At 48.9% G+C, this 26790-nt stretch overlaps 2 protein-coding genes across 4 annotated transcripts in view; one reads left to right on the top strand and one right to left on the bottom strand.

The window, feature by feature from the left end:
• Positions 1-210: 210 nt before the first annotated feature.
• Positions 211-18900, bottom strand: Actr1a (actin related protein 1A). 2 transcript variants are annotated; one of them, XM_059257024.1, is made up of 11 exons: positions 18763-18897; positions 11595-11659; positions 10180-10255; positions 9563-9688; positions 6350-6474; positions 4684-4900; positions 3992-4084; positions 3310-3484; positions 3146-3207; positions 2062-2102; positions 211-1913 (listed from the first exon to the last, which is right to left on the bottom strand). In XM_059257024.1, the coding sequence occupies exons 1-11, from the start codon at positions 18808-18810 to the stop codon at positions 1811-1813; spliced, it is 1131 nt and encodes a 376-aa protein (XP_059113007.1). In that variant the 5' UTR covers positions 18811-18897; the 3' UTR covers positions 211-1810. The 2 variants fall into 2 exon arrangements, with proteins under 2 accessions (XP_059113007.1, XP_059113014.1); XM_059257031.1 differs by lacking the exon at positions 3146-3207 and having other exon boundaries at positions 18763-18900.
• A 1184-nt stretch (positions 18901-20084) lies between these two features.
• The window catches only part of Sufu (SUFU negative regulator of hedgehog signaling), a 68293-nt gene continuing 61587 nt past the window's right edge, over positions 20085-26790 (top strand). For both annotated transcript variants that reach the window (XM_059257023.1, XM_059257017.1), the window contains exons 1-2: positions 20085-20440; positions 24656-24790. In XM_059257023.1, coding sequence (XP_059113006.1) covers positions 20259-20440; positions 24656-24790 — 317 coding nt within the window. In that variant the 5' untranslated portion in view covers positions 20085-20258. The remainder of the gene's footprint in view (positions 20441-24655; positions 24791-26790) is intronic.

Genomic DNA, 26790 nt, shown 5'->3' with positions numbered 1-26790 from the left:
TTAAGAGTTCTGATTTCAGGGATGACAAGATGTTCATCATTTGAAGTCAGGTTTCACCCATGGATTCGAGTGTTCACAGCAATTGGATCCTCAGTTCTCTTTCCAGCACCGAACAGGTTGAGGTGTGGACTGCATATCAGATTTTAAGAAACCATAGGTTCCCTTTCTTCTCACCAGGCACTGGCCACACAGAGAGGCCGAACTGATAGATCTATTGGAACGACTTTATTTAAGTACACTGGGCCCCACCAGGCAACGTGGCTCTGCGAGGCTGTGCAAGGGACAGGCTTGGGCTAAGAGAGATGGAGCTGGTTAAGCGCACTGCAGTCCATGGGTTGCCACATTGATTCCACACACACCAGCTTCAGCTTACATCTGGCAGGGGCCTTTGGTCATAGGATGGTGGAGAGAGAATACTGTCTGGAATCTGGAGCTGAGGTGGACCTGGTATCACTGGTGAGGATGTCGGTGCAGACGGGTTCACCTAGCTTTGTACTGTGTGGGTACAAAGGCCCTTGGGCCGCTTCTGAGAGCCAGGCCAGAGCCCATCAGCTCTTGGCACTTTGGTCTGGGCCCTTCTCTCCATTCCCAAACAGGTGCAAAGTCGGGGGGCCTTTGGCCAACCCAGAAGGGGCCTCCCCGCCACTTCACCCTGGTCTCCCTCGTCAGCTAGAGTGGCGGAAGGCAACATGGTCAACTGCAGCTGTCTTAAAGGGTCTAGATCTCCAACATACCTCCCTCGCAAGAGGCTTCTGCCAAAGAGTGATGCGGTTTCCTGTTTTGAAAATCCAGCCGCAACCAGCCTGGTGGTTCCAGGGCAGTGAGCAAATGGAGGAAGGAGAAAAGAAGAGGCTGGCTGGGCACCTCTGTGTGCAGCCTCCAATCCCGCAGAGTCCTGAGGCCTATGAATACTGTCAGTTCACCATCAGCAGGGAATGACGGCCCGGATGCTATGGAAAGCCTAGGTGCTGTAAACATTAGTGTAAGCAAGGTGATCGGTGGGCAGGGGACAGTGAGCTCTCTCTGCAGTCCCTTTCCCGAACAAACGGACAATAAATAAAACTGTGAAGATGGCATTGGGACAAGGGTGGATGAGAAGCAAATCCAGAAGCTGGAGCCCACAGGTCCTTACAGTTCCCCAGGACCCCTGCATGTGGCTGGGGCTTGTAAATTAACCCTGCGGCTATCCCCTGTCCTCCTCGAATGCCCAGTGTGGTCCTGGTTCCTACCTGGTTCCCTGTGGCCATGAGTGTACCCTGCTGTCTCCTGAGACCAGTCTACAGCCACTGTTGGAGCGCTTTTTCAGTCTCCCAAACCCACAATGAAACGAAGCCAGCCAGCACTTAGGCCCAGCCGCAGTCCTCAGTCTGATCCAGAGGCATGGATGGACAGCAGAATGGTGAGCAGGGGAGCCAGCAGCTGCCTCCAGCCTCACGGCACTCTGGGGTGGGGTGGGGCCAGCCCAGCCTAGATTGGCAGCAGCAAGGTCTCTCTACGGTAGTAACCATAGTTCCACACAGCCAGACAAAGGCCTAGCTGAGAAAGGAGTGGGCCTCTGCCAGAGCTCTTCCCTGGAAGGGGCCAGTTAGTAGTCAACCCCAGGCCTCAGGCCATCACCATCGTGGGTAGTTCAATGTCCTTTCTGGGCCCAGGATCCCTGGGCCACACGGCACTCGATATGCGCACACACTCATACATACCCACACACTCACTCACACATACAGGCAGTTCCTCTCCAACACTCCAACTCAAGAAAGCGAGTTTTCAAGTGGAGTTAACTTCAGAGAGAGGTGAAGGTGGTGTCTCAATATTAGAAGGTTTTCCTGTGGATGGACCGGGCACCATCTTCTTCGTATTCCTTCTTGGAGACCCACATCTTCTTAAAGGTGTCCAGGGAAGCAAGGATAGAGCCTCTGGAGTGGAGAAAACCCAAAGGAGCAGTGTGAGTGACACTGTGCAGCCAGCCAATCCCTCAGGGTCCTTTCTTAAGGGACAGGGTAGGCGGGTGGAATGGTCCGAGCTCTCGCTTCCCATTCTGTACTTATTCCACGGGCTACTCACCCAATCCACGTGGAATACAGTCTCTCCTGGGGTGCAGATATCTGCAGAGGGGATGGAAAGAGGAATCTAAGACACCCGACCCTACTTATTCCTCTTTTGCACGTGTGTGTTCCAGGTATATGAGAGCATGGGTGTGCGCACACATGAGCACGCAGAGGCCCAATGTTGACAGCTGGTGTCTTCCTCGATTGCTCTAACTACTGAAGCAAGAGGCTCTTGCTAAACCTGGAGCTTGCCAGTTCTGGCTAGTCTACCTAGACAGCCTGTCCTTAGGGACCTTGTCTTTACCTCCCAAAAGCTGCAATTGCAAGTGGCCGCCATGCATACCTTGCTGTTATGTGAATCCCGGGGACTGAACTCTGGTCCTAATGCTTGGACAGCAAGAGCTTTATCCACTGAATCATCTGCCCACCCCGCCCTGCCAACCTTGTACTGCCTCACTGACAAGAACAGTGGATGCATGCTATGCTGCATGTATCCATGTAGGCTACACGGTTCCTTGCTGAACCTGTGGCTTCTTGCAGGAGCTGTGGTCAGCCTGACACTAAGCAGGAACTACGCCTGTGGCAGGAATCAGAGCCTTTCCTCAGTTTCCTCGCCACATGAAGTGACTCCCTTCAGCACCACTCACAAGGCAAACTGCACTACAGGGTTCTGCCTTGAGGGACGAGAGGGGCGTGGCGACGGTAACGTCAGTCTGTCAATTTAGTGTTCCTGAGGGACCACAGTGGGGTCCCAGCTAAGCACTCTAACACATTCAGGTATCGGCACTCGACTGTTCTTAGGGTCCCTCTATGTAGCCCAGGCTAGCCTTGATCTTTTGGCAGTCCTCCTGCCTCAGCCTCCACAGTGCTAGATTACACGTGTACACATCTAGCTGCCGGGCCACAGTGAAGAGTGAGAGGGGGCCCTCTTGGAGGCAGATGTATACTCTGGGGTCCTTCTATGTGCTAGGAGCCCCTGATGCTGCCTACAGTGCTGTGGTTGCCTGAAGAGCTTGGAGAGAGACCCGGACGGGGACACACTGTGTGCCTCAGTCCTTGGAGCCCAGTTCTACCCAGCCCGACCTCCAGTATACGCCTACCCTGATCTTCACGTCTTTGGGGGCCAGTTTCTTCACTTCGCTCAGTAGCCTGTCACCGAAACCTAAATGGGCAGAAAAAAAGAGACCCCCCCAAATCAATTCTCTGGGCCCCCAACCCCTGCAGGATAGGATCTTCAACAAGGGTCCCATGAGCAAAGACCCACCTTTGAACAGAGTAGAACCTCCTGAGAGGACGATGTTGGAAAAGAGTGTACGCCGCAAGTCCATGTCAGACTTCTGGATGGCAAACACCAGGACCTCATGGATGCCCTCACTCTCCTCCCCAATCAAGTCTGGCCTGAACAGCAGCTCAGGGGCACGGAACCTGGAAGGGCCGATCTGGAGGGTAAAGAGCCAGCTTAAGAGGTTGGGCTGTGACTGAGGTCCCTGGAAACTGAAGGGAAGGAAGGGGTCTTTCTGCCTGTCTCTTAGGAACCAGGTGTATGCGAAGCCCAGGTTGAAGACAGATCTTCTATGTCAAGGACCTCAAGGAGCCAAGACAAGGCTCCTGGGAACCAATGGAGCTTCTGGGAAACCAGGGAGGGGAAACATGGTACCAATGGCTCTAGCATCTCTGGATAAGAGATCTCTGGCAATAACACTCTCGGAAACATCTCATTAGTGGGAGTTCTAGGGAGCAGCGACTTTGCCAATCTGTCCCCAGGGGTGTGGTTAAAGAAGCATGAACACCCACTTCCTTACGCATCCAGACCTCGGGAAGTCCTTCTGAGCCCCTTCCCTTCTCTATAGGGAGTCCTGTTGCTCAGGGCCTCACAGGGCATTCCACTAATTTAGTCCAAGCTTAGTGGTGGGTGTGAGGGAAAAAGGGAAAGCTGTGGGTACTACCTCGATGGTGCTGCCATCGGGCAGGTAGTACTGTGCCTTCTCGGTCTCTAGCGTCTCATCCTTCTGAGGGTTTATGGACAGGTAGCAGGCTCTCTGCAGAATCAAGTACGACAGTCAGGGTGGCAGGAAACCCAGTGTCCTCCCAGGCCAAGTCCCACAGAAGTGACATGCTGTCAGAGATCTGTCAGTCGGCAGTGACTGCCGAAGTCCTTGCCCAGGAGCCCGGGCAGAGGTCTGTCACACTGTCCTGAGTTCTTGTTCCACTTCCCGGTGGGCAAACCTGGGCACTTGCCTCTGTAGCTCCTGGGCCTGAGACTATCCAAATTTAGCCAGGCTCAGACATCTACCTCTGACATGGTTCTGGTTTCCCATGAGCAGCTCAGAGGTTTACCCAGAACCACGCATGTCAGGGGGATTGATACACTTGAGAAGAAAAAAGCATCTCAGCTTCTCCAAGATGAGAACCTGCACAATTTGCAGTAATGTGCACCTGTGCAGAGGCCCAGCTCAGGGGCTGGAAATGGCTCCTTTCCCACAAGATGGCAGCACTCAGGAAGGTGAAGGGGAGAGTGCACAGTGCCAGGAGAGCCAGGAGAGAGGAGAGCCTGACCCAGGACCCATGGAGCATCAACCCTCTTCCTTCTTAGGGTCACTACCCCCTCCCACCCCTCAGCCCACAGGACAGCACTCACTTCCTTTATGGCCTTGACAATCTCAAACTCGGAGGAGGAGTGGAAATCATAGCCCTCCTTACGTAGATAGAGGCGAAGGAAACGAGACACATCTCGGCCAGCAATGTCGACGCGCATGATAGAGTGAGGCATGGCGAAGCCTTCATAAATCGGGACTGCATGGGTGACACCATCCCCAGAATCCAGCACCACGCCCGTGGTCCTGCCTGTGGCATAACTGGACAAAGGGGCAATCACTGAGTGCCACACTCCTCGGGGAAGAAACCCACTTGTCCTGGGCCCTCCTGGTGATGGAGTACTAGGGAAACCTTGAGTGGGGAGCAAAGGTTCTCCAGCATCCTGAAGAACAGGCCTTCCTGTCAGAGAGTACAGCGGCCCTTTAACTACCCTGGAGGGACCTGACCTAAAGGGTAGTCAACTCCCAAGAGAAGGGTGGGGAAAAGAAACGAGTGAAGGAAAACACAACTGCTCTTCACTTTCCTGGAGAGCTGGGGCTTCCCCATGCGGCCTCTGGGGTCTGCCTATAGTTTCCTATCTCCAGATGACACAGGTAAGAGACTCAGGGTGGGGCAAACCCCTGCACAGCCTCAGTGTTCAGAGGTCAACAGGCAGTCTGCTAGCACACCCTGTGTGCTATGGCAGCTGCGGCCAGCTGAGGCTGAATTTTGTCCTAGGGAAATACAGGCCCCCAAATATGAGAACTTTCCATTTGTTCAGAGGTCACAAATTTAGATTTGGATATGCAATCCTTCAATTTACTTTTGTTTTGGAGGTGCTGGGATCAAACCCTAGACCTTTGTATATGCTAAGCAAGTGCTCCACCATGAAGCCTCATGCTCAGCCCAGGAAATCTCTTAGCCTGCAAATGCTGGTTCATGATTTCTTAATGGGGTCAAATAAATCCTCTGTGTAGGTCACAGGGTATCATCTCAGCAGCAGACAAGATATAGGCATGGGGGGTTCGGGGGCTGGGGGGGCATGGCAGGGTGGGGGGCGTGGCAGGGTGGTACTGTCTGGATATGTTGTGGGATATTTGTACACTGTGTAAAAATATATTGCTGTGACTGGTGTAATAAAAAGCTGAACAGCCAATACCTAGGCAGAAGGTTTCCCGGGACAGAAAGGAAGAGGGGAAGAATCTAGGTGCACAAGAGACACCAGGAGACGTGGAGAGGAAACAGGAGGTGAAGATGGAAGAGAGGTAAGGCCATGTGATAGAACGTAGATTAATATAAATGGGTTAATTTAAGTTAGAAGAGCTGGCTAGGGACAAGCCTAAGCTATAGGCTGAGCTTTCATAATTGGTAAGAAGTCTCCGTGTCATTATTTGGGAGCTGGCTGGCGGGACAGAAAGAGACTCGCTACACAGATGCACCAGCAGCAGAGCACTGCACAGTCCACACAGAGCCAATACTGGGGCACACTGAGCCTCAGGAAGGGTGGTGGCAGCATCTGGCCGTGGACTTGGACCCCAAACCTGAGATTACTACACTGGGACAGTCTCGGTCCCAGCCACACCTTTGCTTTTGGTTTCCTCTGAGGAGTCCGACTGTCTAATTTCAGTGAGTTTCTTTTTCTCACTCTTGGCTCTTCCTCACTGGGGAGAGCGCCTGCGGAGGCTGGGGTACGGTGTGAGGCCACACCAGGCAGGCAGCCCACTACTCACAGGCTAAGCACAGCTTGCATGGAGATGAAGAGAGCTGGCACGTTGAAGGTCTCGAAGAAAACTTCTGCAGCCCGCTCACGGTTCTTCCGAGGGTTTAGAGGAGCCTCAGTCAGGAGCACAGGATGCTGTGGAAAGAGGCCCAGGAGGCAGGCGGTGTGAGGCAGCTGTACACCCTCATGACCCTGCCTCAAAAGTGTGCTAGTCCGGGGGGGCCTCTGTCAGCCCCCTCAGAGAAGAGGCAAGCTGAGACTGTCACATGCCACGCCCAAGTCTGTATCTTTACTCTCCAAATTCACGTCCTAAAGTCCCATTCTGTCCTTACCCTCCGAGTCCACCTCCTTGTCTTCCAAAACTCATCTCTAGGTCCCTGGATCTGCTGTGTATTGCCTACTTGTCAAGAAGATTTTGTTAAACTCTGGACTACGACACTGTAAATATATTTCAAAATAGAAAATTAAAATTTAATATTGATTTTTGTTAAGACTTTGTTTTTGTGGTACTGGAGATTGTTTCTCACGCTAGACAAGCACTCTTCCACAGAGCTACATTTCCAGCTCTTTTATTTACTTATTTGTTATTTATAATTTTATTTTTATTTTATGTTCATTGGTGTTTTGCTTGCATGTATGTCTGTGGGAGGGTGTCGGATTCCTTGGAACTGGAGTTACAGATAGGTGTGAGCTGCCATGTGGGTGCTGGGAATTGAACCTGGGTCCTCTCTAAGTGCAGCCAGTGCTCTTACCGTAGAGCCATCTCTCCAGTCCCTTACTTTTATTATTTTTTAAAAAGATATATATAGCTCTGGCTGGCTTAGAACATATGTTAACCAGGCTAGCCTCAGACTCAAGAGATCCACCTGTTTCTGCTTCCCAAGTGCTGGGATTAAAGGCGTGTGCCTCCTAGGGGCTGGACAGATGGCTCAGCGGTTAAGAGCACTGGATGCTCTGGGCTGGAGAGATGGCTCAGAGGTTAAGAGCACCGATTGCTCTTCAAGAGGTCCTGAGTTCAATTCCCAGCACCCACATGGTGGCTTACAACCATCTGTAATAAGATCTGGCAACCTCTTCTGTGTACATAATAAATAAATAAAAATCTTAAAAAAAAAAAAAAAAAAAAAAGAGCACTGGATGCTCTTCTGGAGGTACTGAGTTCAAGACCCAGCAACCACATGCCGGCTCACAACCATCTATAGTGGGATCTGATGCCCTCTTCTGGCATAAAGTTGTACATGCAGATAGAGCACTTATATATATATATCTTTTTAAAAAAGTGTGCAACCATGCCTATTTACATTTTAATTATTTTAAATTATGTTTATGTATGTATGTGCATGTAAGTGCAGGTACCCCGTATCAGATCCCCCTGGAGCTGGAGTTACAGGCGGTTACGGACCATTCCACATGGGTGCTGGAAACAGAGCTCAGGTCCTCTGGAAGAGCAGAGCTCACTCTTAATGCTGAGCTGTCTTTCCAGCACATATTGAACATTTTAAAAGCCTGAACATTTCCTGTCCCTGAAAACTGACACACTCCCCTTCCATCTCTGAGATGCACTTCTTTGGAAGTTAATGAGTATGGGCTCTGAAAGATGTGGGTTTGAATCCCGGCTCGACTCCTTTATTCATTAAGTGATTTTGGAAATACCACTTGGATTTTCTGATTTCCTTTCCTTTTAATTTTGATTTTTCTACATTTATTTTGTGTATGCTCCCAAGTACATACGTGAAAGTCAATGGTCACCTTGTAACGTCAATTCTCTCCTTCTACTGAGCCATCTTGCTGCCCTAATTATTTTGTTTTTTATTTTTTTGAGACATGTAGCCCAGGCTGGCCTCACAGAGGCTTTGTAGCTGAGGATGACCTTGAATTCCTATCCTCCTGTCTCTACCTCCCATGTGCTGGGATTACAGTTATGTACCAGCATGACCAGTCTACTTTTCTCTTTTCTTGTTTGTAAAAGAGAGATAATTCTCCCTAGATCTTTTGTTTGTTTGTTTGTTTGTTTGTTTGTTTATTTATTTATTTATTTATGGGTTTTTCAAGACAGGGTTTCTCTGTGTAGCTTTGCGCCTTTCTTGGAACTCACTTGGTAGCCCAGGCTGGCCTTGAACTCACAGAAATCCGCCTGGCTCTGCCTCCCGGGATTAAAGGCATGCGCCACCACCGCCCGGCTTGTTTTTATTTTTTTATGTTTATTTATGTGTATGTGTGTAGGCACACATGTGTAGGTGCCCTCAGATGCTCGAAGAAGGCGTCAGATCTGCCTGAAGCTGGAGTTACAGGTGGTTGTGAGCTGCCATGTGGGTGCTGGAAATTGAACCTAGGTCCTCTGCAACGCTTTTGTTTGTTTGTTTTGCTTTTAGAATTCTTACTTTATGCTTGAGTGGTTTATCTGCATGTATGCCTGCATGCCAGAAGAGAGCATCAGATCCCACCATAGATGGCTGTGAGTCACCATGTGGTTTCTGGGAATTGAACTCAGGACCTCTGGATCTCTTCAGCCCCCATTTTCGTTTTTTGAGATAAGAATCTTGCTACAGTCAGTTGGGGGTGGCACACACTTTTAATCCCAGCACTCAGGAGGCAGAGGCAGGCAGATCTCTGTGAGTTCGAAGCCAGCCTGATCTACGGAGTGAGTTTCAGGACAGCCAGGGCTAAAAAGAAACCCTGTCTCAAAAAAAAAAAAAAAACAAGGTCGGGGGATGGTGGCACATACCTCTAGTCCTATACAGGTGGATCTCTGTGAATTTGAGGCCAGCCTGGTCTATAGAGCTATTTCTAGGATAGCCAGGGCTACACAAAGAAACCCTCTCTTGAAATACCCCCACCTCCAAAAAAAAAAGTCTTGCTACACAGCCCTCGATTGGTCTCAAATGTCCCTCCATCCTGGCACCACCTTCCAGGGGCTAGCATTACGAGCATACGCTGCTACAGCTAACTTCAGTTCTAATTTATAAGTTAGAACTGCCTCTGCCTCCCGAGGGCTGGGATGGAAGGCGTGCACTGTCAGTACCCGGCTCAGTTCTACTATATGAATGGAATGACAGGAAGATACAATTAGAATCTAGCTACAAAGTGTACGGCCTAGTGCCAGCACATATTTAGATTCAAACCCTCAGCAGTTATCACTGTCATTGTCATCCTCACCATCTGGAGTGTAGCTCCACCCAGCCTGGCACCCTGCACAGGAGTGTCTTGCACACAGGCCCCTCACCTCCTCGGAGAAAGTCTGCAGCTGGTCCTTAGAGTAGACATATTGCCAGATCCGCTCCATGTCATTCCAGTCCTTGACGATGCCGTGTTCCATGGGGTAGCGGATGGACAGCAGCCCTCGGTGTTCCTGCAAGCAGAAGGCACATCTGTAGCAGCGGTCGGGCTCCACATGTCCCCCTGCCCTCCCAGGCCTCAGCTGTACAGGCAGGATCCCTCCAAAGGAGCCTCAGCTTCCTCGGGTCCCAGCCTGCGGTCCTCATCCACCCTGAGGGTAGGCACTCATTCTCCACACTGGAGACTGTGTGCTGCAAGCTGCCTGTACTCTCTTAGCAGCTGCAAAGCACAAGGTTTTCGCATTGCCATGGCCCCCAGGTGCCCTGTGGAACCAAAACTGGCAGCAATGACTCTGTAGTTATGTTTCCTAGAGCCTGTCTGGGGGTCCTGCCAAAGTTAGCGTAATTAACTCATACCTAGGGCAGGCCAGACTCCATCTCCCCTTTGAATCCCTCTTGCCAAAAATATAACCAAGCCAACCGATCTAACACTGGTCAGGCAGTGACAGGATGCAGAAGGACAGTAAAAGTCCCAGGGCTCCTTCTGCTGGACTGGGGATTTTACCTCTGCTTTGGGGCCAATGAAGATGTCACCTTCAAGGGCTCCTGCCATGACACGAACATGTTTGGGTCTGCCCACACTAGAAGAGAGAACACAAAGGAACATTTCTCATTTTAGGACAGACCAGGAAGGACACAGTCCAGATGCACCAATGTAATGTACTCCCATTCCACTGTGTCATCTCTGAAGAGGGAGGGCTCAGTTAACTTCCATTCTCTTTCTTACACTCTTCTGTGTTTTATAGAAAGAACATGTACTGTTTGAAGTTACTTTCTTTTTTTTTTTTTTAGATTTATTTATTTATTATGTATTCAGCATGTATCCCTGCAGGCCAGAAGAGGGCACCAGATCTCATTACAGATGGTTGTGAGCCACCATGTGGTTGTTGGGAATTGAACTCAGGACCTCTGGAAGAGCAGTCAGTGCTCTTAACCTCTGAACCATCTCTCCAGCCCCTGAAGTTACTTTTATATTATCTACTTTTCTTATATTGTTTTATAAATAATATCTCTGGTTCTTGTATTTTCCCAATGTGTATATAGATGGAGCTTTTAGAAATGGGCAGTGGTGGCGCATGTTTTTAATCTCAGCACTCAGGAGGCAGAGACAAGAGGATCTCTATGAGTTCAAGGCCAGCCTGGTCTACAGAGCTAGTTCCAAGATAGCCAGGGCTGTTAAACAGAGAAATCTTGCCTTGAAAAACCAAAATTAATTAATTAAATAAAATTGGAGGACTCTGTGGCTCTCTAAGTCACCCAAGGATAAAATTTATGGCATTAGATAGAATCAGAGGGTGTTTTTTTTTTTGGGGGGGGTTGTTTGTTTGTTTTTTGAGACAGGGTCTCTTTGTAGTCCTGATTATTCTAGAAGTCACTATGTAGACCTGGTTGGCCTCCCAAGTGCTGGACTTAAAGGCATGAGTCACCACACTCAGACTTAGGATCAGATTTTTAAAAAGAGGGCCAGCAAGATGGCTCTTGATGTGCAAGTGGGTGGCCTGAGTGTGATCCCTGGGCCCACATAAAGGTGGGAGGAGGAAGCTGACTCCACAATGTTGTGTTTTGACAGCACACACATGCTGTAGCACCTACTTCCTCCAGTTCACACACACTCATACTCACAAGCTCTCCAGCGTGCGCGTGCACGCACGCATGCATGCATGCACACACACACACACACACACACACACACACACACACTTAAAAAAAAATAGAGGCCTTTTGCTGTGCCTCTCAAAATATGCCAGGTAGTAACAAATTCATTTGCTTATCCCAAACCTGGTTCACATCCTTTGTTTACTGTCTTGGACACCAAGGCTAACTTGAGAGAGAATTCTTCCTCCTCAATGAGGCAGGGCTGGCCACAGGACAAAGTTGACAAGATCCCCACAGTCACAACAAAGCCTCAGAATGACTTACTAGTTTGGAAAGCAGTATTTGGGGATCTGATCACCAGCAAAACCAGCTTTAATCACACCGGATCCCTGGGGAGAGAGGACAAAGAGAAGTGAGAACCACCAATAAATCAAGTGGTTATGGTTTGGTCCCATTTCCATTAAGAGAGAAAGCACTCATATCTGTGTGTGTCGACAGGAGCGGAGGCAAAGGGGAGCACATCCAGGGAGACAAAGGACCAGAGTTGTGACCAGGACTTCCACTGTATGCTCAATGAACTGTCGGGTGTTTCTGTAGATTCCTCCTGGCTCTCTGGTTCCCCCTCCTCTACAGAGAGGTGTGGGGGTAAGACAGAGGTGACGAGAACAGTCATCTTGGTGTCTGTCTGCCTCTGGCAAGTCTGAGGAGAAGGGTCTGTGTGGTGAGAGGTGGAGGACGGGCTGGGGAAGCAGTGAGGAGGGGAGAGCAGGAACCTCTAGGGGCGGAAGACAGCCAATGGAGATGATGTGGAAACTCACTGGCTGGGCAGTGTGGCAAGGAGCCGGGAAACCACAGCTGTGAACTGAGCTCAAAGCCGAGGAGGGAGGGGAATTCTCCAGCGGTAAACCCCAGGGCCTGGACAAAGGTGCGGATGGATGGGAACGGCACTATGCAAAGGACCTTCAGGAACTTGTTAGTTCAAGCCTCTAATAATTGTTCATTGTCTTCATGGGGTGTGTAATGCCTACAGACTAGTTGGATTTCCTGGCAGGGGTTCCAGACAAAACAAGTGAAGGTGAGCCCTGAGACAGGATTTCATATATCCCAGGCTGGCCTCAAACTTGTTCTGTAGCTGAAGGTGACCCGAAATGTCTTCTGATCTCCTTGCCTCTCCCTCCTGAATGCTATGATTACAGGCATGTGCTTCCATGCATATTCTCAGATCTGAATTCTTTTTTCTTTCTTTTTTTTTTTTTTTTCTTTTTAGGTTTCTTTGTAGAGCCTTGGTTGTCCTGGAACTCGCTCTGTAGAACAGGCTGACCTCAAACTCACAAAGATCCACTTGCCTCTGCCTCCCAAGTGCTGGGATTAAAGGTGTACACCACCACTGCCCCTTATATTTGAATATTTTACTTATTTATTGTCTTTTCTTTTTCTATTTATTTATTTATTTATTTATATTTTTTTTGGCTTTTTGAGACAGGGTTTCTCTGTGTAGCTTTGCGCCTTTCCTGGAACTTGCTTTGGAGACCAGGCTGGCCTCGAACTCATAGAGATCCGCCTGGCTCTGCCTCCCAAGTGCTGGGATTAAAGGCGTGCGCCACCACCGCCTGGCTCCTTTTTTTTTTTTTTTTTTTTTGAGACAGGATCTCACTATGTAGCTCTGGCTGTCCTGGAATTTACTCTGTAGACCATGCTTGCCTTGAATTCACAGAGATCCATCCACCTACTTCTGCTTCCTGAGTGCTGGGATTAAAGGTGTGCACCACCCCCTTAGATTTGAATTAAAAAAAATTATTTAACTTTATTTTATGTTCATTGGTATAAATGTGTCAAATTCCCTGGAACTGGAGTTACAAACAGTTGTGAGCTGCCATGTGGGTGCTGGGATTGAACCCCGGTCCTCTGGAAGAACAGCCAGTGCTCTTAACCACTGAGCCATCTCTCCAGCCCCAGATTCGAATATTTTTAAGGTTGATTTTTCCAGGTTGTTTGCTTTGAGTTTGCTAGCACAAGGACAAGAGTCTAAGTAGCAAGGCAGATGAAGATGTCAGGTTCAGCCTTGCATGGTGGTACTTGTCTGTAACACTGCCAATTGGAGGCTGAGGCAAGAAGATCCACAATTTAAGGAAGCTCTACAGCAAGATATTGTCTCAAAACAAACAAACAAACAAACAAAACACAAAACAAACAAAGAAAAACTAAGTGAGGTGCTAGAGAGATGGCTCAGTGGTTAAGGACCCAAGCTGGATTCTCAACATCCACACTGTAGCTCACAACTCCAATTCCAAGGGGATCTGATGCCCTCTTCAGGCCTCCTTGGGCATTGCATGCTTGTTGTGTAAAAGACATGCCGCAACCATATACATAAAATATAAATAAATCGCAGAAGAACCCAGAGCCAAGTGAAGCAATGCCAGACTCATTTATTTGTCTGTCTTTCTAGCAAGAGTATGACAGGCCCAGTTGCAATACTATGCCTTTCTGAAGGATAACTCTGTGATCATCCTCCTGTATCTCGCTCACCATTACAAAGCACGTGTCTCACTGCCCTCTGTTAGAAATTAGTGCTTCCTAATTTTTTTTTTTTGGAAGCTGAGGACCGAACCCAGGGCCTTGGGTTTGCTAGGCAAGCACTCTTCCATTGAGCTAAATCCCCAACCCTTTGTGCTTCCTAATCTTCTCTACTTCATCCCAAGTTCCTCAAGATCAGAGAAGTCACACAGCAGTATTTGCTAGACACTCAAAAGAGACTAGTTGATGGAAGCTAAAATCACGAGCCAAAGACTGGCAGACAGTTGTCAGGCACAGTGGTGCGCACCTTTAATCCCAGCGCTCCGGAGGCAGAGGCAGGAGGATCTCTGTGAGTTTGAGGCCAGCCTGGTCTACAGAGTAAGACTTTGTCTCAAAAGAAAAAAAAAAAAAAAAAAAGAAAGAAAAAATTTAAAATTAAAAAAAAAAAATTGGCGAGTGGAACCTAAATTATAAAGCTGAACGGGCAGCCAGAACGCCAGCAAGCAGCCCCAGGCAGAGGTGGTGCCGGGAAGGTAAAAGTAGCATCAGGAGAGATGCATCGGAAGAACCAGCCCCAGCTTGTCCCTACGGCCCCTAGGGCCTGCCAGGAGGAGCGAGCGAGGGCTGGACCAATAAGCCGAGGCCAGGAGGTGAGCTGGGGTGCTCTATTCTGCAGGCTGTGCCTCAGAGCATACAGAAAGGAGACATCTACTTCTTTAACAGCATTTCCACGGGATCTGTGGACCTGGCGATGAGCTGCCACCCCACCCCCCACCCCCCGCCACTCGCTTCATCGAAGGAGATGAACAAACACCCCCGTAGCGACTTCCTGAAAGTGGTCTTGACTTCTGAGGACAAAATCAGCTCCTAGCCACCGATGACCATTCTCCTAACTCCCTCAGCAGGCTCTCCCAGCACCAGCTGGCTGCGGGCTTGTGGCTTGAGAAGACTTTATCTTAAACCCTTCAGGTTGACTGATGTGGTGGGAAAGAGGCTCGTGGCCTCCCACCTCACAGGAGCAGGATTCCAGAGCACTGGTTCTAGGACAGGGGCTGTTAATTGGTCCATTTTGATCCTAAGACTTTTGTTTGGTTCAGAAAGTACTTTAAAGAAAGACAAAATAACCTACTGAGATAAAATTTACATGGCACATATATAATTTACTAATTTAAGGTATAGTACAATTCAATGTATTTAAGTATGGTCAGACTTGTATATAATCAGGGTTTAACCATATAGCCAAGGTTGGTCACAAACCTGTAATTAATTGAAGAACTTTTTTTTAATCACTCCAAAAAGAGGCCGGGTGCCCACTAACAGTCATTCTGCCTCGGATGTATCCATTCTTCCAGCACTTGCACCTACCAACTACTTGTTTTTGTAAATCACAACAGACTTGTAGGTTTACTGGCAATCGATACAAACGGAAGACTGCAGGTAAAATTACCTTTCTGATTTGTCTGGGAAAATCAGAAAACCAGCTGGGTGTGATGGTACACACCTGTAATCTCAGCTCTCTGGAGGCAGGTGGGCAGGAGGACCCTAAGTCTGAAGCCAGCTTTGTCTAAATAATGAGTCTCCAGGGTAGTCAGAGCTACATAGTGAGAGTCTTTGTAAGAAAAGAAACAGGCTGGGGGCTGGAGAGATGGCTCAGAGGTTAAGAGCACTGGCTGCTCTTCCAGAGGTCCTAAGTTCAATTCCCAGCAACCACATGGTGGCTCACAACCATCTACAATGAGATCTGGTTCCCTGGTCTGGCCAAGGCATACATGCAGGCAGAACACTGTATACATAATAAATAAATAAATCTTTAAAAAAAGGAAAAGAAAAGAAACAGGCTGGATGGCTCATCAGTTAAGAGCACTTGTTACTTTTCCACAGGACACAGGTTCAATTCCCAAGCACCAACTCAGCAGCTCACAGCTGTCTGTAATTCCAGTTCCACAGCATCGGACGCCCTCTTCTGGCCTCAGCAGGCACTGCATGCATGTAGTACACATAATTTGAGATGTATTTAGATCTCAAAAGAGAAAAAAGAAACAGCTCATCAGTTAAGAGCACTTGCTGTTCTTCCAAGGAACTCAGTCTGGTTCCCAGAATCTATATTGAGTGGTTCGCAACTGTGACTGTGACTTCAGCTCCAGGGATCCAAGGCAAAGGAGCTGGTGGGATGAGCAGACTGCTCCTGCACAGCCAATGACAAAACAATAATTATGTGAATGTGTGTATGTTTTGTGTGCTGTGGAGAGCTGCTCTGGCTATGACCATGAAGCACACCCCTAGAGAGGGAGCAGGAAACTGCTCCACCTGCCCTTGACCTTGAAGTACATCTCCTTGGGGCGTGGCCTCTCAGGATCCTTAAGACCTGAGAGGGAGCTGATCTCTCCCCTTGTGGTTTTGGATGCTGAGATGGACCAGGGGGAAGAACAGCGTGGACCATAGCTCGGCTTTCCAGGACCCTACAATAAATCTGTAGTGAGTTTTTATCCCCTAATAAATTCCTTGCCATTTAAACAGACTCCGTGGATTTCTCGCTTTACTTGTGTATGTGAGTGCAAGTGCCCTCAGAAAACAAAGATCCTTTGGAGCTTGAGTTACAGATTGTAAGTGCCCTCATGGAAAAGCACCAGGAGCTGTTAACTGCTGAGCCATTTCTCCATTGATAGATTGATCATTTCTACGCATTTTTAAAATTTTAACAACAAAAAGGTCAATCCAACACACAGAAACTAGGTAAAGACATAAGTAGTAGTGTTCTCTGGCTATCAGCCTTGAGAATAAGAAGACCCTGTTACACGAGACCCTGTCTCAAACAAACAAAAGAAAGAAGTGTTACTCAACCATTTACAGTATTACATAGCGGAAACCCCTCATCTTGATTGGAACCATGGCAGAGATCATTAGTTATTCACCCATTTGCCCACCTAGCCAATGAAAAGGCTTTATTTTGTACATTGTGGCACCATTTAGAGTCATGTGGATAAGGAGAGTAGTGGTGTGCTGGAGAGATTAGTTAAGAGCACTAGCTGCTGCCCTTGGAGAAAACCAGAGTTTGGATCCCTCCTTTCACCCCATCCATGTTGGATAGCTCATAACTGCCTGCAGCTCTAGCTCTAGCTCTAGGGAGTTTAAGCCCTCTTCTGGGCTCCAAAGGCACCAACACATACACACACACACACACACACACACACACACAAACACACGGGGGGGGGGGGGCAGAATATATTGGGCCCTGGGTATGTGTAGAGTGGGATGTAGGTAAAGAGACTAATGAAAAATGAAGGGTCCCACTCCCCTCCCCACAAGAGTTTAAAAGTCTAACAAACGCCTCAAAATAAGGTGTCTCATTTAATTAACTTTGCTCAACTCCCTACCCCCAACAAACAAACAAACAGACTCTCACGTCTTAGAGGCTGGCTTCAAACAAAGACCTTGAATTTCTGATTTTCCTGTTTCCAACTCCCTAGTGCTGGGATTACAGACATGAACTACCACAATCGTTTTTATATACCAGGTCTATGGTGTGCTGAGGATGGAGCCCACGATTTCATGCATGACAGATGAGCACTACTAGCTGGGCCACACACACCCCGGCCCCCAGTCTCAGCCTCACCTTTTAAAAGGCAGTTTACACAATAAATAAAGCAGCCTTCCTTGAAAGACTGAAGAACTTGGAATCAGATGATTTCAGTGTGAGTCTTGGATCTTCAACTCCTAAAAGTGTGTGGTCTGAAAAACCTTCCTAAGCCTCCTGTTCCTGCATAAACTGGGACAAGCCATCTCCATCTACCTATGATGCAAATAAAAGAACCTAGTGGCCGCCCAGGTCAGAAGGGCTGGAGCATCACAGTTACTCTGATAAGGTCAGCCTACGACAGTGGGCATTGGTAGTTTGCCTCAAAGGATGATCTTGAAAGAGCACAGGAAGATCCCGATCAGTCTCGACGGGACCACACCATTGAGTGAAATACAGAAACTGAAGACAACTTCCCCGCCTCATAAAAGGTTCTTTCTAGTTGTCATTACTGATGCATTTGTAGAGGGGTGGTTAGCAAAGGAATGACATTTAGATAAGGCGATGAAACTTATGGGGCAGCGCTGCGGAATATGACCTTGATCACCTCCATCTTCGGTGTTCATCTGTGAAAGGAGGAGCAAGTTTCCTTCCTAACCATTCACTTTTTGTGAGGCGTCAACTCACATGTTGGCGAAGGTGCCCTGGAGACGCTAGCGCACCTGACAAACACTGCGTCTCATGATCTCCCTGCCTCTCATCTGGGCTCGCCTGCTTTGTCACTATCCTTTTTTGTTTACCTTTACTAACCATAATTTATAATCACAAAAATAACTGAAATCCCATAGCCATTTCTGGCACCAGGTTATCCGGCCCCACCCAGATACAGTTTACTATGCCGCCCCGCAGGCTCACACCCAAGGAAACTGCCCTTCTCCGGTGGACCAGCCATCGCCTTCCGCACCCTGAGCGAGCCAAGCCAATCCCTACCGCCCTACTGCACTGCCCCACCCCTTACAGAAGGGAAACACTATGGAGGCTGGAAGAGCGACAAGCGCGCCAGCCAATAATCGCAGAGTGCTGGTCTAATCCGGCAAGGCCCAAAGGCGGGACCAATGGGCCAAGATAGGCAGCAAGAGCACCCAATTGAGTGATGGGAAACCAGGGAGAAGGCGGGTGCTAGGTTCTCCGAGAACGGTTAAGGCCCCTTGAGCCGAGGGTCCAAGGACCCTTCTCGGGCTACAGCTCTTCCCTTTGTCTACCCTCAAATTCTCCATCACACGGGTGCTGCTGGCCGCCCTGCCTGCAAACTATGGATGTGAGGAGGACGGGGGCGGCGGCAGCTGAACCCGCCTGACAGGCCGGGCCAGTGACAAAGAGCAGGCGGCCTAGGCTGAAACCTCGGAAACGATCCTCTCTGGAGGACAGCACAGACTCTTTAGAGATAGGAAAGACGCTACTCACGTTGTCGATCACAACAGGCTGATTGGCGATCACATCGTAGGACTCCATGGCAGAGGAATCTTTCCTTCCGAGGAAGGAACTGCCAGCCCGGTCCGCTGCAAACGCCACTGACACGCATGCGCAGTCTAGTCGCCGGTACTGGGCTTCCAGGGAGCGGCCCGACCTCGCCTCCGAAGAACTACAATCCCCAGCATCCTTTGCCCCAGGGCTGGCGCTCCAAACGGGGCCCGAGTCCCACCGGGTTTAGAAAATTGGACGGTGTATTTCCGTTGTAGGGTGCCATGGGGTTTGTAGTCTCGGTAGATTCAAGAGCCACAGGTCGATGATTATGTTGCATGCCTGGATTTGTAGTCCCTTCGAAGCGTTTCCCAACACACTCTTAAATTCTGGAGTCTGGAGTACTTGTGCGTAGTTGAGATTGGATTTGTCAGTAGTTCAGGGGCGATTGTGTTTTACAGATTAGACCCGTCACTCAGCCATTTCTTTATTTGGGTAATATAAACCATTAATAAACATTTCTGGGACTGCCATGTCGCTCAGTGGTAGAAAGCTTCTCCAGCATGTACAAGATCCACAGCTGGCAGTGGTGGTGCACACCTTTAGTCCCAGCACTCCGGAGGCAGAGGCAGGCAGATATCTGAGTTCGAGGTCAGTTTGGTCTGCAGAGTGAGTTCCAGGACAGCCGGGGCCACACAGAAACCCTGTCTCGAAAAAGAAAACAAAAACCCTTGAAGCAAAAGCTAACAAAGGTTATCAAAAATACCTGTAGTTGGGTGCAATTGAATTACTGGTCTAAAATATTATCTAAAGGTTTAGAAACTGCTTTAATATCTCTTTTCTAGAGCTTAAAACCTTGATGGATGAAAATATTCAGGTGAGGAGAAAGTTGCATAAATGCCCTGGAGTATTTATTTCCCTGCCTCTTCAAGTTGCTTTTAGTCCCTAGCACCAAGAAATATTAGAGCTGTAATATATTAATAATGACACACAAATGAATAATTGGTCAGTTGTCAAGTTTATCTTAAAATTGTGTATCAGCAAAATAATGTTAAGCGCTTTGTAGTAGCTTCTTAACAACTTTCACCGGATCCTAGCACCTCTAGGTACCCCGTCTCGGTTTAAAATGGGGTTCCTCCTAACACTAGGGGGAGGCCAAGATCCTTGGGACGCTCCCAACACAGGGGCAGGGAGGCGGGGCCTACTGTCAAGTCACGCCTTCTCCTCTTGTGACTGGCAGCGGCACTAGCCAATGGATGCCAGCCAAAGGCACGCCGACGCCCCGCCCCCTGGGGCTCCCCGCGGTCCCGCAGCACCCTCTGGCCGACTCCGCGAAGGCTAGGGCTTGGGCGGACGGAGCACCGTGCGCAGGCGCGGAGTTAGACCTCGCCGTAGCCCCCATCGCCCCGGGGAGTCTCATCCACAGTGGGTCCGCCGGCCCATCGGGGCGCTTTCCCTCCTATACCCTCCCGGGTTCCCCGCGCGCCCCACGCGCCCCGATGGCGGAGCTGCGGCCTAGCGTCGCCCCCGGCCCCGCCGCGCCCCCGGCCCCTGGCCCTAGTGCCCCTCCGGCCTTTGCCTCACTCTTTCCCCCGGGACTGCACGCCATCTACGGAGAGTGCCGCCGCCTTTACCCTGACCAGCCGAACCCGCTCCAGGTCACCGCTATCGTCAAGTACTGGTATGCTCTGGGCCTCGGGAGGACGGGGGCTGGCCGGGAAAGCTTCGAGCGCCGGGGACGAAGTAATTTGCAGGAAGAAAACGGTTAAAGTGCTTAGGACCCGGGAGCTTCCTGATGCTGGGGAAGGAGTTAAGACAGAAGTTGGGAGTGGGGACAAAGGGTTAACGGATCCCTTGAGTAGAGAGGGGGTAACCGGGATTAGGAGAACTGAGAACTGGGGGTGTATGCAGGAGCGGAGGGGGCACTGTGAGAGGGAACTGTAAACGTGGAGAAAGGAGGGGGCGCCTGTAGTGGGTCATTAGTGGGCTTGGGGAAGCCGGGGGGCGGCTGGAGTAGAATGGGGGAGGTGAGGCGGGGCCTGGAGAACATTTGAGAGGGCTTTGGAGGGCACGAGACCGCGTAGTCTAGGGCGGTCCGGGGACCAGGACGCCCTTGTGGGCAGGAGAGAGCAAGATGAGGCCACTGTGCCTTTGATGAGTGAAGAGTTGAGGAGACAACCTTCTTTCGGGACCCTCCGGAGTGCAGGAGCTTCTGTCATTCAGTGCGAAGCTGTTGCTCTTGAAGTTTGACAGAGCAACTCTTCCAGATAAACTTTTTGCTTACTCTGCACAGTTCTCTCTCTGCAGAGCTTGCTTCTGGCGTTGCAGCTGCTTTTGCTTTAGGACGTTAGTTAAGAACAGGCTCAGGGAGAGCCATGCTTCGGCTTGGGAGGGATTGAAGGGGATCGTAGCTTGCCACTTACGGTGGGAAGTGCATGTTGGAGACCTGAGCTGTGAGCAGGGGCAGTGATGTGCAGCCTGAAGAAGCGCTTCCTGTCATATCTTCAGGATTTCAGCCGGTTTCTCTGGGAAGCTCAAGATAACTTTAAAGTTGCTCAGTAAAGGATCCGTTTTCAAATGGACTGGCCTTGGGGTAGAAACGACCCTTTCTGATTCCCCACTCTTGTTTGCACCCCGTGTCTTCAGTCAGCCATCAGACAAAACAGGTGTTATGGGGAAGAGTTCTCAAGGTCTTTCTGGACCAAAAATAAGCCAAGAGGTGGCCGCATTCATGCAGGAACTCAGTGTATTAGGTGACCCCTTTCAGTGGATCCTGGAAGACTCCCAGCTTGGGGTTCTGGCAGAAGGTGGACCTGAAGGGGGAAGTGGATGTCTTTGCTGGTTACACCCCCTTTAGGGCTGAGTCTTTTTCTTATGTGACATCCTCTTACTGCCTCTGGAGATGGCACTTAGGCTGTACAGGGCTGAGGCTAACTCCCCGTGTCAGTGGGAGGATGATGCAAAGAAAGCTGACAGCCGGGAAGGGCCTGGGGCCGGCCTCTCCTAGCCGCCAGGAGGTATGCCGCCAGGAGGTGTGCCCCGGCAGTGCATCTGTGGCAAGCACACTGTTGCAAGAGTGCTTCTGAGTGGAAAACAGCTCTTGCTAACCTTTGGCTTGTTTGTTTGGTTGGTTGGTTTTGGTTTTTTTGAACCAGGATCTCACTATGTAGCTCTGGCTGTCCTGAAACTTACTATGTAGAACAGGCTGACTGGCCTCAAACTCACAGAGATTCCCCTGCCTCTGCCTCCGGAATGCTGGGATTAATGGCGGGCACCACTGAGGCCAGTAGCTCTTGCTAACTTAATCAGCCATTTTAATTGCACCTTTATATTTAACTACATTGTGAACTTGCCCCATGTTATGAGAGAGAAGAAGCTGGCCTTCCCATGATGTTTGGGCTTATCTTAAGTGTGAGAGGAAATCCCTGTGAAGAATAGGGCAGCTGGCTTTGTGTCAGTCACTACATGGCTATCAAGAGAGTTGTGCGTTAAAGGTATTGGAAGCATTATGCAAAGGACCAAGAGAAGTTACAGCATTTTTTTTTCTTTCTACTGGAAGCTTGTAGTGAGGCAGTATCCACAGAGGTAGCCCAGCATGTGAGAACAACTGAGAAGGCATGTATGTACAGCACTTTGTGAAATAAGAAATGCCACCTAGATGCAGGAATCCGAGAGGAGACAGCCTAGGGACTGGCTTCTTCTGGGATGAGAGGGATTTGCAGAATTGAGATACTGAAGTGTATTCCTAACCCTTCGGTTCTCATACCAGGGTGACTGACTCAACTGCTTGGGTCTGGCTATAGGATTTCTGTGGGGTTTCAGGGGTGGCTTTTTAGCTAGTGGTCCCTGGCCTGCAGGGGTACTCCAGCAAGGCAAGGACCAAAGCAGGGAGGCAGAGCCTGGTGCCCTGGGTCCACTCTAGTCCTGCAGCTGCCCTATAGAGAAGACAGGTGTTCGGGAATTAAGGTAAGTGATGCTTTAGGCCATTAGATCTCGTCTTTTTTTAGTTTTTCGAGACAGGGTTTCTCTGTGTAGCCCTGGCTGTCCTGGAACCCACAAAGATCCGCCTGCCTCTGCCTCCCAAGTGCTGGGACTAAAGGCATGCGCCACCACCGCCTGGCTCCCTGACTCCTCTTAAGGCCTCTTTTTGATGTGATCTCTCCTGGGAGACTGTCTGAAGGAGCTACAGCTTGCTGACAGGTGGAGCAGGACAGCACACAGCGGCACTTCTTGTTACTGGGTGGACCTAGGCTGCAGCAAAGGCTCTTGGGGGTTTCCAGAAGGAAGTTGGAGGGAGTATGGAGCCTGTCTGTTTTAGGGTTCTGCAGCCATAATGGGGTCCTTTTCTTTCCTCTGTCCTTCCCCAAAATTTTTCTAAATCCAGTGGGTTTAGTGAAATCGCAGTTAAAGACAAACATAGAGGCCAGGCGGTGGTAGCGCAGGCCTTAATCCCAGCCCTTGGGAGGAAGAGGCAGGGGGATCTCTGAATTCCAGGACAGAGCTAGTTCCAGGACAGCCAGGAGTACACAGGAAAACCCTGTCTTGAAAAACAACCAACAAACAAACAAAAGGTAGACATAGAGACTTGTCCCTTTACCTGACCCACTCAGGTGAGATCTAAGTTATTTGTAGTGACTTTCTTCCTTATGAGTTCTATAAATAACTTAGCTTTTTCGTTTTCCCCAGAGAGTAAGGATTTCTGCAAAGACTAATAACATCCTGGCAAAGAGGATGAAACCAGACTTACTGGTTTTAAAATAGGGTTTGAATTGCATGGTCCCAGCACACTGGCTGGGATCTCCTGTACCGTGTCTTTTATTTGGTTGTTAGTGTTCCCTTAGTAGTTCAGCCTGCTTGAAGTGCACTCCTGACCATGTTCCAGGGCCAGGCACAGATTCTCCAGCCTGTGGTCCATGTGAGGCAGCTCAGATGTGGAGTTCATGGGCTCAGTGCACACTTCTTCTGTTGATGGTTTCTATTTAGTATGCTTCTCAAGTCTACTGTGTTTTCCTGTCCGTTCTGAAGAAAAGCAGTTTTGTTTATTGTTTGTTTTGTTTTGCTTAAGCACTAATTGCTAAAAGAACTTTTATTGAATTAAATCTTCAGTGAGGTAATGACTGAATCTCTTCCTCAACTGCTTCTCTGTTGAATTTGTGGGGAAATTTAATGTGGTCCTTAGGAGCTTCAAATCGGGGACTGTCCCAGCTCTTCCTTTGAGACAGATGCCTCCTGGGATGCTCTTCAGAGTGCAGGTGTGGACAGGGTTCAGCCTGGTTCGTGCTGAGTACTCTGTGCAGAGCTGGGCTAGTTGATGTTTGGACTTGCTTGGTCGCTTTGCAGCGACTAAGTTTTGATCTGTGGATTGCAGGCCAGGATCTGTGCAGAGCAGAGGCTTTGTGTGTATTTAGAAGACACAATAATAGAAGGCACAATGCAAACTTTCAGGAACTAGCTGTCTAAGAGACAGATGTAGAATGAAACTGTACTGCCAGGAATGATGTCCATTGGGCATGCTCTGGATAGTCATTCCACAGAAGCCGATGATTAACTATGCTGTCTCTTACCTTGAAGCCTGGCATGCTCTCGGGCAGCACAGGAGACTCCGTTTGGAGTCAGCAACTTAAAACAGGCGAAAGCAGAGTGCAAGTCTGCTGCATTTCTAAAATGGCCCTGTCTGTTGGAGGGAAGAGAAGGGAATTTGTTGATCATGTGACATCACGTAGCCTCAGCTGCTTTCCCTTGGCTCAGCACTAAAGAGATTTTTTGCCTCCCTTTAGTTATCTTCTGCTTTAGGTCCCTCTAAGATGGGGCGTTTGGGTTCATAGAGAAGGGCCTCCTACTTGCTATTTTCTGGTTTCCAGGTTTAAATTGACACCTTGTGTTCTGTCTTTTGCAGGTTGGGTGGTCCAGACCCCTTGGATTATGTCAGCATGTACAGGAATATGGGGAGTCCTTCTGCCAACATCCCTGAGCACTGGCATTACATCAGCTTTGGCTTGAGCGACCTCTATGGTGACAGCAGAGTCCATGAGTGAGTGTATGCTACCTGTCTTTCTTTGACCCTAAGCCTGTTTCTGAGGTTTTATTGAACATGTGTGATGATAGTGATTCTATGAGGGTGACACTTTGCAGTGTTACCTCTCTGATTCTGCCTTCTGCTTGTGCTGGCTAGCCTGGAACTTGATATCTAGACCAAGCTGGTCTTGAACTTGTGGCAGAGGGGCTGCTTGTAGAATGACTTAGGTTGGTCTTGGACCTCTCCATCCTCTACTCGAGCCTCCTGAGTGGCAGGGGTTGTAGGTGTGTGCCGCCAAACATGCATTCATTCAGCTGTGCTTGGATTGCCCCCTTCGTTTTTAGCACTGATCCGCTTCTGTTCTCTGCCCTATGCCTTGTAAAATCTTACCCTTTTTGAGGCTAAAGAGATGCTCAGCCATGGCTCAAGTGATTAAGAGCACTGGCTGCTCTTCCACAGGACCCAGGTTCAATTCCCAGCACCCACAGGTCAGCTCACAGCTGTCTGGAACTCCAGTTCCAGCAGATTCAGTGTCTTCTTTTGGCCTCTGCAGGCAATAGGCACATAACTGGTGCGTAGACATACATGCAGCCAAAACACCCATACACTTAAAATAATGGAACAATTCAACAATTTTCTTTCTCTTCTCCCTGATTTCTCTTTATAATCACCTAATATATGTTTTAATTCTAAAACATATTTTGAAACCAAGCAAAATATAATTAACTTAGTATTTAATCTTCCAGAATTGCAATTAGAATAATTATAAAATCTAACAACATTTTTTAAATCACTGATTATGCGCTGAGTACTCTTCTAGTTATTTTGTACGTATGTGTCACTAATGAATTTAATTTTCAGCATAACATTGTAAAACTGGTAGATGATAATATGTGCCCCACTTATAGAGCTTCTATAACTTAATCAATATCTTTTCTCAGCAGTGTGAGGGCCAAGATTGATTGATTGATTGGGTGATTGATTCAGAGCCAGGATTTAGATGTTGACAGCCTGGCTCCACAGTCACACTCCTTCAGGACCAAACCCAGGTCCTCGGGCTGTATCATGGAGCTACATCTTCAGTTCAGGTAGTCTATAGGCTGGGTTTTTTTGAGATACATTCTCACTAGGTAGCCCTGACATGCCTGGAACTTATTATGTGAAAGTGTTTAACACAGCAACATGGGAGATATTAAGAACTACAAAAAACTGGGAAAAAGTTATGATCATCTTCATTAACAGATCACCATCTCTCCAGAGTCGGTGTCTACAGAGCCAGGACAGGAGGAGCCTTGCTGCCTTTCAGTTGGCCTAAGCTGACTCCCCCACCCGGATAGAAGGACGATGGTGGAGGAGGGCCTTCTTGCTACCAGAGTCTCTTGTTATTGCTGTCCTACAGACGAGGAAACTGAATTGCTCAAGCCTCACATCTAGGTTATAAAGAACTGGAATTTGAATTTCACTGAGTCCAGAGTTTGAACTCTTAAATTACTGCACTATACCATACCAGCCCCTTTCCCTCAGGCCCAGGCCAGCTTTCTCCGTCTTTTGTTAGGCTCAGCAGGCAGGCCTCCTCTCCTCTAGCACATGGCAGGTAGTGTCTGTGCCTGTCTTCACAGCCTTCAAAATGGATCAGCAGAAACCTTGGGAATAGACTTAATCTTGCCTGAGCGGGGACCTGTTTTTTGTTGTTGTTTATTTTCATTTATTTATTTTTATGTGCGTTGGTGTTTTGCCTGCGTGTATATCTGTGTGAGGCGTTAGGATCCCCTGGGACTGGAGTTACAGACAGTTCTGAGCTACCATATGGGAACTGAACCTGGGTCCTTTGGAAGAGCAGCCAGTGCTCTTAACCATTGAGCCATCTCTCCAGCCTTGGGGACCCTGTTTTACAGTATTTATAGTGGAACTAGAATGATTAAAAAAAGTATATGAGGAAGTAAAGAGACTATGATTATATTGGTTTTGGGAGACAGACTGACCTACATCCCCTTGAGCTAGAGTTGTAGGTGGTT

Source organism: Peromyscus eremicus, chromosome 1 (genome assembly GCF_949786415.1).
Source record: "Peromyscus eremicus chromosome 1, PerEre_H2_v1, whole genome shotgun sequence".
Lineage (NCBI taxonomy): Eukaryota > Metazoa > Chordata > Mammalia > Rodentia > Cricetidae > Peromyscus > Peromyscus eremicus.
This window is presented reverse-complemented; position numbering and strand designations above follow the sequence as displayed.

Excerpts from the sequence above, each read along its gene's own strand:
- Actr1a (XM_059257024.1), bottom strand. The coding sequence starts at position 18,810 with ATGGAGTCCTACGATGTGATCGCCAATCAGCCTGTTGTGATCGACAAC. Across the intron at positions 4,085-4,683 it reads TTGTCAAGGCCATAAAGGAA|AGAGCCTGCTACCTGTCCAT; the intron begins GTGAGTGCTGTC and ends TTGATTCTGCAG. Across the intron at positions 1,914-2,061 it reads CTGTATTCCACGTGGATTGG|AGGCTCTATCCTTGCTTCCC; the intron begins GTGAGTAGCCCG and ends TCTCCACTCCAG.